At 44.4% G+C, this 11,648-nt stretch overlaps 1 protein-coding gene across 3 annotated transcripts in view; it reads left to right on the top strand.

Moving 5' to 3' along the window:
- Positions 1-11,648, top strand: part of LIMD1 (LIM domain containing 1) — a 62,271-nt gene that overhangs the window by 42,226 nt on the left and 8,397 nt on the right. For all 3 annotated transcript variants that reach the window (XM_038393174.2, XM_043508883.1, XM_043508882.1), the window contains 4 exons: positions 800-862; positions 4,425-4,555; positions 10,331-10,382; positions 11,124-11,192. In XM_038393174.2, coding sequence (XP_038249102.1) covers positions 800-862; positions 4,425-4,555; positions 10,331-10,382; positions 11,124-11,192 — 315 coding nt within the window. The remainder of the gene's footprint in view (positions 1-799; positions 863-4,424; positions 4,556-10,330; positions 10,383-11,123; positions 11,193-11,648) is intronic.

Raw genomic sequence — 11,648 nt, forward strand, 5'->3', positions numbered from 1 at the left:
TTAATAATCCAGGCATTGTAAAACATACAGTCTAATTAAATATATTCAAAATACTTGGTGGGCTTGATGCTCATTTACACTAAAACCCTTTCTACTAATCATGCTGTGTAAAGCAGATTTAAAGTGGACGTCTATTACATTTGGTGGCAGTGGTGTAAAAGTGGCATTAATGTAATTGAGAATCAGGTCCATATGTTTAGTTCTTGGCAAAAATAATCCTCTGGGTCAAATTCTATTCAGAATTATACCAGCACTAAGCTGGGACTGTGCCATTGACTTAAGGGCATTTGTGCCACATTTATACCAGCATAAGTAAAGGTAGAATTTGGCCCTCCAAGTTTACATTTATGAACCTAGTGAGTTTGCTGGCCAGATTTTCAAATTAGGCCAGGTTCTATAGGTGTACACATAATTTACACATACAAATACGAGATGTACATGCATAATACCTGATATTTGTACATACATGGTCAGATAAGCACACATGCATTATCAGTAGATCCCCGATTTGCATGTGCACATCTGGTATTTGTTCACATATGTTAAACTCAATTTAAACTTAAATTAGCACCCTAGAGTTATGGGAATTTACAGACCCTCTTAACTTTGAAAATCTGACCCTGTAACTTTGAGATATTCTAATGAGGGCCTACCCAATATTTGTTGTTCAGACAAAACAAAAGGAAGCTTTGCTTCATTAAGGAGTGCTGAGCAGAGTAAGACACATCACTCCCTGTTGTACAAAGTGTGTGTGTTACCCAGCCTTGTAAAATGTTAAGCCAATTTTTTCTCCTTGCAGTATTCAGGTTTCCAGCAGTCAGCTGACAGGTGTTTCATTTGTGGTCATTTGATAATGGACATGGTAAGTGATGCTTGCCTCAGAAAGAAAACAGCATTTTAGAATGATGTCTCCAGGGCAAAAGAAATTCATATATAGGAAATTTGTATATACACCTCATTTGATCTGTTAGTCTAGTTGGTGTGATGACTTGCAACAGTGAAAGAATCCTAATCCTCTGGCTTGTCATAGCCAGGAAGCAAAACTAGCATCCATTCATGTTTGTTGCACAGACATGTTTTCAGTGTCTGTTTAAAATGAACTTTGGTTTGAAGAGCAGGATGTTTAAAAACACACTGACTTTGACTTCTTATGAACTCCTGTGGCAGTTTAGTGATGATCCTGTCCATACCCATTGCATGAGAGCATGGCTCCCCGCAGCCCATTGAGCTTGGGGGCAGGTAGGGCATTGGTGGGCTGGGGCTGGACCATAGTATCTGTTACTATGTTGGTCCTCTCTTCGCTACATTTGTCTCAGCCTGTTGCAGAAGAGTGAAAAGAGGTATTTTCTTTTGTTGGCTCTGTATTTCTTGTCCTTTAATTATGCGGTGTCACAATATTCTTAAGGTTTCAGACAGAGTTTAAAGGAAAAATCAGTCATTTTTTTCCTTTGACTTTTGTCATTTTGAATCTCTAAATCTAGCCCCTGCCAACTCTTCTTTCCAGCTAAATAATTCTAGTCTTTGGAATTTCTTGCTAAATGTAGATCCCAGCTGCTCTTCTCTGGACCATTTCTATCTCTGCTAAATCATTCTTATAATTAAATTACTAAAACAGGACATAGTATGTCCTATGACACTGCACTGTTGTCTGATATAGTGTCATAAGTATATTATTTTCATAAGCATATAAGAATGGCTATACTGGGTCAGACCAATGGTCCATCTAGCTCAGTATCCTGTCTTCTGACAGTGACTGGTGCCAGTTGCTTCAGAGGGAGTGAACAGAACAGAGCAATTTATCCAGTGATCAATCCTGTCATCCAATCCCAGTGTCTGGCAGTCAGATAGTTAGGGACACTCAGAGCATAGGGTTGCGTCCCTGACAACTTGCCTAATAGCTGTTGATGGACCTATCCTCCATGAACTTGTATAATTCTTTTTTGAACTCAGTTATACTTTTGGTCTTCATATCCCCTGGCAATGAGTTCCACAGGGTGAATGTGTGTTGTGTGAAGAAGTACTTCCTTTTGTTTGTTTTAAACCTGCTGCATATCAATTTCATTGGGTAATGTCTGGTTCTTGAATTACATGAAGGGGTAAATAACACTTCCTTATTCACTTTCTGTAATTGTATAGACCACTATTTTATGCCCTCTTGGTCATCTCTTTTCTAAGATGAACTTCCCCAGTCTCTTTAATCTCTCCTCATATGGAAGCGGTTCCATACCCCTGATCATTTTTGTTGTCCTTCTCTGTACTTTTTCCAATTCCAAAATAGCCTTTCTGAGATGGGGCGACCAGAACTGCACTCGGTATTCCAGGTGTGAATGCACCATGGATTTATACAGTGGCATATTTTCTATCCCTGTCCTAATAATGCCTAACATTTTATTAGCTTTTTTGACTGCTGCTGCACATTGAACAGATGTTTTCAGAGAATTATCCACAATGACTCCAAGATCTTTCTTGAGTAGTAACAGATAATTTAGACCTCATCATTTTGTATGTATAATTGGGATTATGTTTTCCAATGTGCATTACTTTGCATTTATCAACACTGAATTTCATCTGCCATTTTGTTGTCCAGTTACCCAGTTTTGTGAGGTCCCTTTGTAACTCTTCACATCCTACTTTGGACTTAACTATCTTGGGTAATTTTGTATCATCTGCAAACTTTGCCGCCTTTGGGGTTTACCCCATTTCCATGAATATGTTGAACAGCACTGGTCCCAGTACACGTTTTTGGGGGGACTCTATTTACCCCTCTCCCTTTAAAAAAAAAAAAAAAAAAAAAAATCAACTTGGCCATTTATTCCTAACCTTTGTTTCCTATCTTTTAACCAGTTACTAATCCATGAGAGGACTTTCCCTCTTATCACATAACTGCTTAGTTTGCTGAAGAGCCTTTGGTGAGGGACATTGTCAAAAGCTTTCTAAAATTTCAAGTACACTATTTCCCTTGTCCACATGTTCGACCCGCTCAAAGAATTCTAATAGACTGGTGATGATTTCCCTTTACAAAAACCATGTTGACCCTTCCCCAAAATAGAGTTCGTCTCTGTGTTTGACAATTCTGTTTTTTATTATAGTTTCAACCAATTTGCCTGGTGCTGAAGTTAGGCTTACCGTCCTGTAATTGCCAGGATTGCCTCTGGATCCCTTCTTCTTCTTTTTTTTTTTTTTTTAAATTGGCATTACATAAGCTATTCTCCAGTCATCTGGTACAAAGGCTGATTTAAGCAATAGGTTACATACCACAGTTGGTAGTTCTGCAGTTTCACATTTGAGTTTCTTCAGAACTGTTGGGTGAATATCATCTGGTCCTGGTGACTTATTACTGTTTAATTTATTAATTTGTTCAAAATCTCTTCTATTTGTGCATCAGTGTGGGGCAGTACTTCAGATTTTGACCCCAAGAAAGGATAGCTCTGATGTGGGTTTCTTCCCGACATCCTCTCCAGTGAAGACCGATGTGAAGAATTCATTTAGCATCTCCATAATGGCCTTGTCTTCCTTGAGTGCTCCTTTAGTACCTCAATCGTCCAGTGGCCCCACTGATTGTTTGGCAAACTTCCTGCTTCTGATGTACTTTTTAAAAAAAAAAAATTTTTTCTGTTAATTTTTGGGTGTTTTGCTAGTTGATCTTCAAATTCTTTTTTGGCCTGCCTAATTATACTTTTATACTTGATTTGCCAGAGTTTGTTCCTTTCTATTTTCCTCAGCAGGCTGTGACTTCCAATTTTAAAGTTTTTTTTTCACCGCTGTGAACACCTCTTTTACTCTGTTTAGCCATGGTGGCATTTTTTTATCCTCTTACTGATTTTATTTTTTTTTAATTTGGTTATACATTTAATTTGAGCCTTTCTTACGGAGTTTTTAAAAAGTTTCCATGCCGCATGCAGGCATTTCACTCTTGTGACTATTTCTTTTAATTTCTGTTTAACTAGCTTCTTCATTTTTCTGTGGTTCCCCATTTTGAAGTTAAATGCTACTGTGATGGGTTTCTTTAGTATTCACCCCCACAAAGATATTAAATTTAATTACACTATGGTCGCTATTAATCAGTGGTTCAACTATATTCGCATCGTGGATCAGATCCTGTGTACCACTTAAGACGAAATCAAGAATTGCCTCGCCCCTTGTGGGTTCCAGGACTACCTGCTCCAAGAAACAGTCATTAATGGTGATTAGAAATTTTATTTCTGCAGCCCATCCTGGGGTGATATATACCCTATGAATATGAGAATAGCTGAAATCCCCCATTATTATTGAGTTTTCTGTTTTTGTAGCCTCTCTAATGTCCCTTAGCATTTCACAGTCACCATCACCATTCTAGCCAGGTGGTCGGTAGTATGCTCCTACTGCTATACTTTCATCTTTTAATGCCTGTTCATGAGCTCTCTTCTGTCTCTGGTTTATTGCAGATCCTGCAGGCTCTAGGGAAATCATACCATCCAGGCTGCTTCCGTTGTGTGATCTGTAATGAATGTCTGGATGGAGTGCCATTCACTGTAGACACTGAGAATAAAATCTACTGTGTCAGAGATTACCACAAGTAAGAACAAAGGAAACGGCTAAGTAAACCTAGTCAAAAACCCACTCATTCAACCTTCAAAATAGTGTAGGTGTATGGTCTAGTGGAATAAGCATGGGACTGGGTGCTAGGATCTCCTGACCTCTTCCCTTCATTCTGCCACTGACTTCCTCTGTGGCCTTGGGTAAGTCACTTAACACCATCTGCAAAATTGATGTCCTATTTATCTCTCTCTTGGGGGAATGTATGGTTCAATTAGTTAATGTTTGTAAAGTGCTTTAAGGGAGTAAGAACTAAATCAGCCCTGAAGTAAACTGGCAAATCCCTTTGAAGCCAATGGGAGCTACACTGTTATACCAGGGGCTGACTCTGGCTTGTAAGAATTAAATATGATTAGGATGTCAGTGCGGAACGTGTGTGGATGATGATGGTGTCTTTCGTGAGGGGATGTGGGTTAGTATCCAGCTTTTTATACGGTTATTTAATTAAACAAATAATGTATCATAAAAAAAATCAACTTGCAAATCACTAGAAATGTACTATCTAGGGCGATTAAAGGGCTTCTGTCATATGTAATGTTAGACCTACCAGTTGACATACACTTTGAGCCATTTGCTTACTCCATTCTGCTGCCTGATTCCTCTTACGGTCAAGGAGGGTATTGAAATATACAATACTCCTGCTCTCAGGCGCTCCATAGAATTGTCTTACGTTGCACTTGTGCTAAGGTTCTTGTAGATGTAACTATTACTATAGAGTAATTACTATAAAGTAATATAAATATATTATAAACTATTACTATAAAGTAATGCATATCCCTTGCACTTGAAATGATTTGAACCCACCCAAAATACTATTCAAGCTTGATCCTGCCCCAACTGCAATGAAATCGGGCCCCAGGTCTTTTAATATGTCTGCAAGGATTATTCCTGTCTAATTTTCCCTGTCCCCACTTCCACTCTGAGTAGCCACTTTTGTGGTTTTCAGGCAGATAATGCAATGCTATCCTATTACTACTTCCTAGTCCCCCTTTAAGTGGGGTTCACTGCTCTTTCAAGGTCTCCTTCAACCAGAAACCTACCCATGAATGGCTGAATAATATGCAGTAAATAGTATTTGTAGATGAAAAAGTAAATCCTAGAGCCAGACTATGACATTTTTAAACATCCGGATTGCCTTTCAACGGAAAAGCAATTTCCTACCTTAACGATAGAAGAGCTGGCACTCTACTATTATAGTGTACATGAGCCGTTAAAAATGGCTCGTATGACCTAGTGATAGAAACTGCTCGGTGGTTCTTTGAGTGCTTGTTCACGTCAATTCCAATCAGGTGTGCGCATGCCGCGTGCACGGACGTCGGAAAGTTTTTCTCTGAGCAGCTCCCGTCGGGTCAGCTGTGGAGCCCTCTGGAGTGGCGCCTTCATGGTGCTGGATATATGACCCTGCTGACCCAATCCCTCTTCAGTTCTTTCTTATCATCCGTGATGGCCATTGGAACAGTGCTCACTTGCTCAGCAAGTGCTCCCTTAGCGTTCTCCTGTTAGTCATTCGAGTTTCAAGTTAGTGTTATAGTTAATTTAGTACATAGCTGTATAGATAGTAGGTTGGGAGTAGGGCCTCTCCCCAATCCCTGACCCCACCCTTGGGCTCTGGGGCATGCTGCGAGCCCAAGGCTTTAAGCCCTGCAGTGCTTGCAATAGGCCTATGCCCATCAGTGACCCCCGTGACTGTTGCCTAAAGTGTCTGGGGGAGGCACATCAAACGGAGAGGTACAAAGTCTGCCGGGCTTTTCAGCCAAGAACCAAGAAGGAGCATGATTTTTGCCTAAAACAACTTTTAATGGAATCCGCTCTCTGCCCACAGCCGGCTGCAAACTACCAAGATTGGCACCAAGCATGTCTGTACGGAGTGCTCTGGCATCCATATGCGACATGGCACCAAGGAAGGACTGTAGCGCAAAAGCCTTCGGCACTGGCGTTCCCCGGCACCGCAGCCAGGAATAGTAGCCCAGCACTGCTTGACTTCCGCGATGCCGCACAAGCAACACAAGAAGACCAAAAGGGGGTGCTCACTGGTCCTGAAAACCGCGGGACCATCGGGATGCCTGGGCACACTCCAGAAAGGACCCGGTGCTAAGTCGGCACAAGTCGGTGCCGTTGACTTTGGTGCCCCAGAGGGACTATTGAGTCCAGCACGTAGCGACTCTCTGGCAGGGCAGTGTGAGGTGGAGGTGTTAGAGCCACCTTCCACCCGACACTCTTTGAAGCCACCAGGGACCTGATCGAGATGAGGGCTGCACAGCTCCCAGTTCTCAGGGACAAGCCTCTGGTGCCCATAAGACCAGTCCCCAGCGAGGTCATCCTGGCACCAGTGCCCCACCTCATCATGGCACCAATCTTTGATGCATAGGCCTTCGGTGCCGCCGTGGTCGTCGCAACCAGGCTCCGCTTCCTTGGAGTCTGATGCCGGCTTGTACTACTCGAGACACAGTCGACATAGATCTGCGAGGCAACCGCATTGACAGCCGTTGGTGCAGTGGCCCTTTTGGGCCCCCTAAACTTACCCCAGACCCAGGACACCTTTTCAAGGGGATCAAGATTGGTAGCCTCAGAACATCGGTCACCCCACTCTCCCAGGGATGGGCCTACGCCTCGGGGATCCGAGGCCACTCTGTCCCAACCGCCCCTTCAGGCTTGGGTTGTGGCCGAGGTAACTCCAACATAGGACCAGCCGCAGAGTCAGGCTACAGCCACCCCAGCTGTAGCTGCCGCAGGACCATGCACTGACCAAGAGGTCACGGAGCTGGAGGGGCAGTAGGACCCGGTACCTCCTCTGGCCAGCTTGTTGTCTTCCCTGATGAAGCTGTGGTGGGGGGTCAGCTTTGGGCTCTCCTCCAGTTGACCACAGGGCACATCAGGACCTCCTTAGGCGGATTGCCCGCAATGTGGGGTTGCAAGCGGAGGAGGTGTTTGAGGCCAAGGGCCCCATGGTGGATATTCTCAATCCCGAAGGTCCATCACGGGTAGCTCTGCCTTTGATCAAAACTGTTCAAAACAACATAAAGACCCTGTGACAGACCCCGGCATCGATTCCGCCGACTGCCAGGGACTGGGACGACTCCTCAATGTGAATAAGTCGACCTTGTCACCGACCCAAAGAATAGAGTTCATCGGGGTGGTGCTGCTGGACTTGGTACAGGCAAGGGCGTTCCTGCCAGAGACCCGATTCCAAGCCATAACAGACGGACATTCAAAACCTCAGGCGATACCCGACCACTATAGCAAGGGGATGCCTGAGTCTCCTCGGCCACATGGCAGCCTGCACTTATGTAGCCTGGCATACCAGGCTGAGGCTCGGACCATTCCAAGCGTGGCTCACTTGGGTCTATCGCCTGGAGCGCGACAGCCGAGGCTCAGTGGAGGCGGTGCCACAGCAAGTACTCGAGTCCCTCCACTGGTGGCTCGACCCTCAGATGGTGTGCGCAGCAGTCCCCTTCAACAGCCCACAGCCCTCCTTGTCCCGGGTAACGGACATGACAGCACTGGGTTGGGGGGCACATCTCTGAGATCTCTGAACACAGGGCCTATGGTCAGAGAACAAATTTACTCCATATCAGTATCAGAGAGCTCAGAGCAGTGCAACTAACATGCCAAACTTTCCAGTCCCTACAATTTGGAGCAGTGATGATGGATAACACCACAGCCATGTTTTACATCAACAAGCAGGGTGGAGCTTGGTCCTCTCCCCTATGTTGGGAAAACCTCCAGCTATGGGAGTTCTGCATAGAACGCCTCCAGGTGAATGGAGTGGGCTATCTCCCAGGCGTGCAGAACGAACTAATGGACCATCTCAGCAGGTCCTTCTGTAATCATGAGTGGTCCATCCGTCCAGATGTCATAGATTCCATCCAAACGTGGGGATTTCCCCAAATCGATCTGTTTGTCACCCAGAGCAACAGAAAGTGCCCAACGTTCTTCTCCTTCCAGGAACACAGCTTGGGTTCAATCTTGGACACGTTTCTGCTCCCCTGGGGAGACCGCCTCATGTCTCCCACCAGTCCCACTCATAAACAAGGTGCTGCTCAAGATCCGCAGAGACAAGGCAAAGGTAATTCTGCTGGCCCCAGCGTGGCCCCATCAACGTTGGTACACCACGCTTCTGGAGCTGTCAGTGGACGCCCCGATCATACTACCACTCTACCCCGATCTGAACACACAGGACCACAGTTGCCTGCACCACCCCGGACTTCCAGTCCCTCCATCTTACAGCCTGGAATCTTCATGGTTAAACCCGATGGAGCTCCTGTGGTCTGGACCGGTGAGGGAGGTCCTACTAGGCAGCAGGAAACCATCCACCAGGGCTACTCAGCTAGCTAAGTGGAAGAGGTTCACTTGCTGGTGTGCCCAGCATCACACACCTCCACTCCAGGCACCTGTACCATTCATCCTGGAGTTTCTCCTACGCCTGAAACAACAAGGCCTGGCAGCATCATCCAGTAAGGTACACCTTGCTGCTATCTCGGCCTTCCATCGGGGAGCATCTGAACATTCCATATTCACCAACACCGTGGTAAGGCGTTTCCTCAAGGTCCTGGACAGGTTATATCTACACGTGTTATGAGCTGGCCACCTGCTATTATGGCATATTCTATAAGGGAACAAGCCTCATCAGCTGCTTTTCTGGCCCAGGTCCCGATACAGGAGATCTGCAGAGCAGCAAGTTTGTCATCGGTGCATACGTTTACCACTCGCCATGCGATCACCCAGCTCGCCAAAGATGATGCGGCATTCATCAGAGTGGTGCTCCAATCAGCAATACCTTGTCTCCGACCCCACCTCTGGGGTAGAGCTTGGGAGTCACCTGATTGGAATTGCTGTGAACAAGCATTCAAAGAAGAAAAAATGGTTACTCGCCTTCTCATAACTGTTGTTCTTCAAGATGTGTTCATGTCCATTCCAATATCCACCCTCCTTCCCCTCTGTCAGAGTAGCCGACAAGAAGAAACTGAAGGGGGGTCGTGTCGGCATGGTCATATATCCAGCACCAGCAAGACGCCACTCCAGGGGGCTCCACAGCTAACCCGACAGGAGCTGCTAAGGGGAAAACTTTCCGACGTCCATGCACGCGGCGCACACACACTTGATTGGAATGGACGTGAACAACATGAAGAACAACAGTTGCGAGAAGGTGAGTGACCATTTTATCTGAGGGTCTGCAGCTGCCAGCTTAGTATGGCTCCTTCTGAGAATAACTAGCCATCCTCACCACTCCTAAAAGTTTTCAATTTTGAAAAACATGTCTAAACACAGGTGCCCTTCCCTTCTAGAGGAAAACAGAGTACTGAGAGTTGACCTCAGAAATAGTTTCTCAAAAGTGTTTATTCCAAAATGGCGGCAGCTCAGATCAGAGGAGTGTTTCTGTCGGTCACACCAGGATATAACTGGCATAAATGACGCATTTGAATGGGTCATGTACAATATTCATTGATAAATTCCATGGTCTGGATGCTCCATGGCCTGGATGTATAAAAAACTTGTAGACTGGCCCTGGGATTTACTACTTCCTCCATAAGTAATGATTGTGCAGCCGTTTGAGCCAATATTAGGGCTATATGGTGGTATCCAGTTTGTTTACAAAATGAACTAACAAACACTTGGAATGAAAAGCTCTTCACAACACTATCCTTGCAGATAAAATGAAAAACCACATGCTACAGATTACCTCTTAGTCAGAACCTACAAGCCTCTTTCATGCAGATGGTATATGTGTAACTGTAATTTCTCATTGCTCTTTTAGAGTTTTAGCTCCAAAATGTGCAGCATGTGGACATCCCATTCTGCCAACTGAGGTAAGAACCTTGTTTGCTATTGCTTACAATTCTTACTCCACTACTTTCCTGGGGAACCCTAAGATCATGCCATTTTTTCTTTATGCTTAACTCTCTGTCAGACAGAATGTTTTCCTGGCTCACAAGAGCTGTACGTTTCCACCAGAGTGCTGCTTTCACAGCAGTCTCAGCCTCTGTTGGCCCAAGGTTAAGGTGCAGTGTTTGAGACTAAGTGGTTCCTCTGCTTGCTCGTTCAGTTTGCTACAACTGTATTATTCTGCTCTTTTCACCTTCTGTGAGATTTCATAGCCTGACCTACCAGTAACAGCAAACTTGTCCCTTAGTCAGTACCAAGTTGCTGATTTGAAGAGTGTTCCATGTATGAGAGAGTGCCCTCCACTAGAATTGAGTTCTTATTTATCATAATCTTGTTAATTTGTGTCTTTTGGTAGAACCAGTTAAAAATATTGACGCTTTCTCAGAAATGTGAAATATTGAAGAATTTCACATACTCCTTGCTTTATCCATTTGGGATTGACTTGGCCAGTAGAAATCTTTCTTTCAGTCTCTGATTTTCAATTTTTCAGGGATGCCTATAGTAGATCTGCAGATGGCAGGCTTAATTTGAGGTTTTCTGCCAGTGGCCCACATGCATTTGTTCAATATCCACATTGCTACAGGAAGAAATTCACAGAGCCTATGTGTCACTTCCTCCTTTACAACACCATCTGTTTAATATAATTTTTGCTTTAATACTTACAGGGGTCTGATGAGACAATTCGGGTTGTGTCCATGGACAAGGATTACCACGTGGAATGTTATCACTGTGAGGTGGGTCAACAGCTTTCTAGGGGCAAAGTGAAAAAAATACTATTTTAAAAAGAAACAAAATATGCAGGTATCTTGGGAACTCAGCAGATCAGCAACTGAACCTCAGGTTAAGTTCCTACAGCAGTTATTAACTGCTGAAAAATGTCCAACATAATATGTCTAGGGACAAAGGTTTCCAAGGATATGTCCAAACTCTGATGTGATACATTACCTGGAGATTCATAGTTAATTTTCTTTTTGCTACTGACTTCACAAGTTTGGCACAGCTCCCCTAATGGCAGCGTTCATTTAGACAGAGCTCCAGCAGGATCAGGCATGTTCTCCACATTGGCTTGACTTCTGAGCAAGTTTAGGAGACACAGTAATCATCTAAACACCATTGCTATTGCTAGTGATGAGGAACTGAGATGGTAGTGCCCTGATTCATGTGACCAGTTTTACATTGGTGTAATTCCA

This window comes from Dermochelys coriacea, chromosome 2, assembly GCF_009764565.3.
Source record: "Dermochelys coriacea isolate rDerCor1 chromosome 2, rDerCor1.pri.v4, whole genome shotgun sequence".
Taxonomy (NCBI): Eukaryota; Metazoa; Chordata; order Testudines; family Dermochelyidae; genus Dermochelys; species Dermochelys coriacea.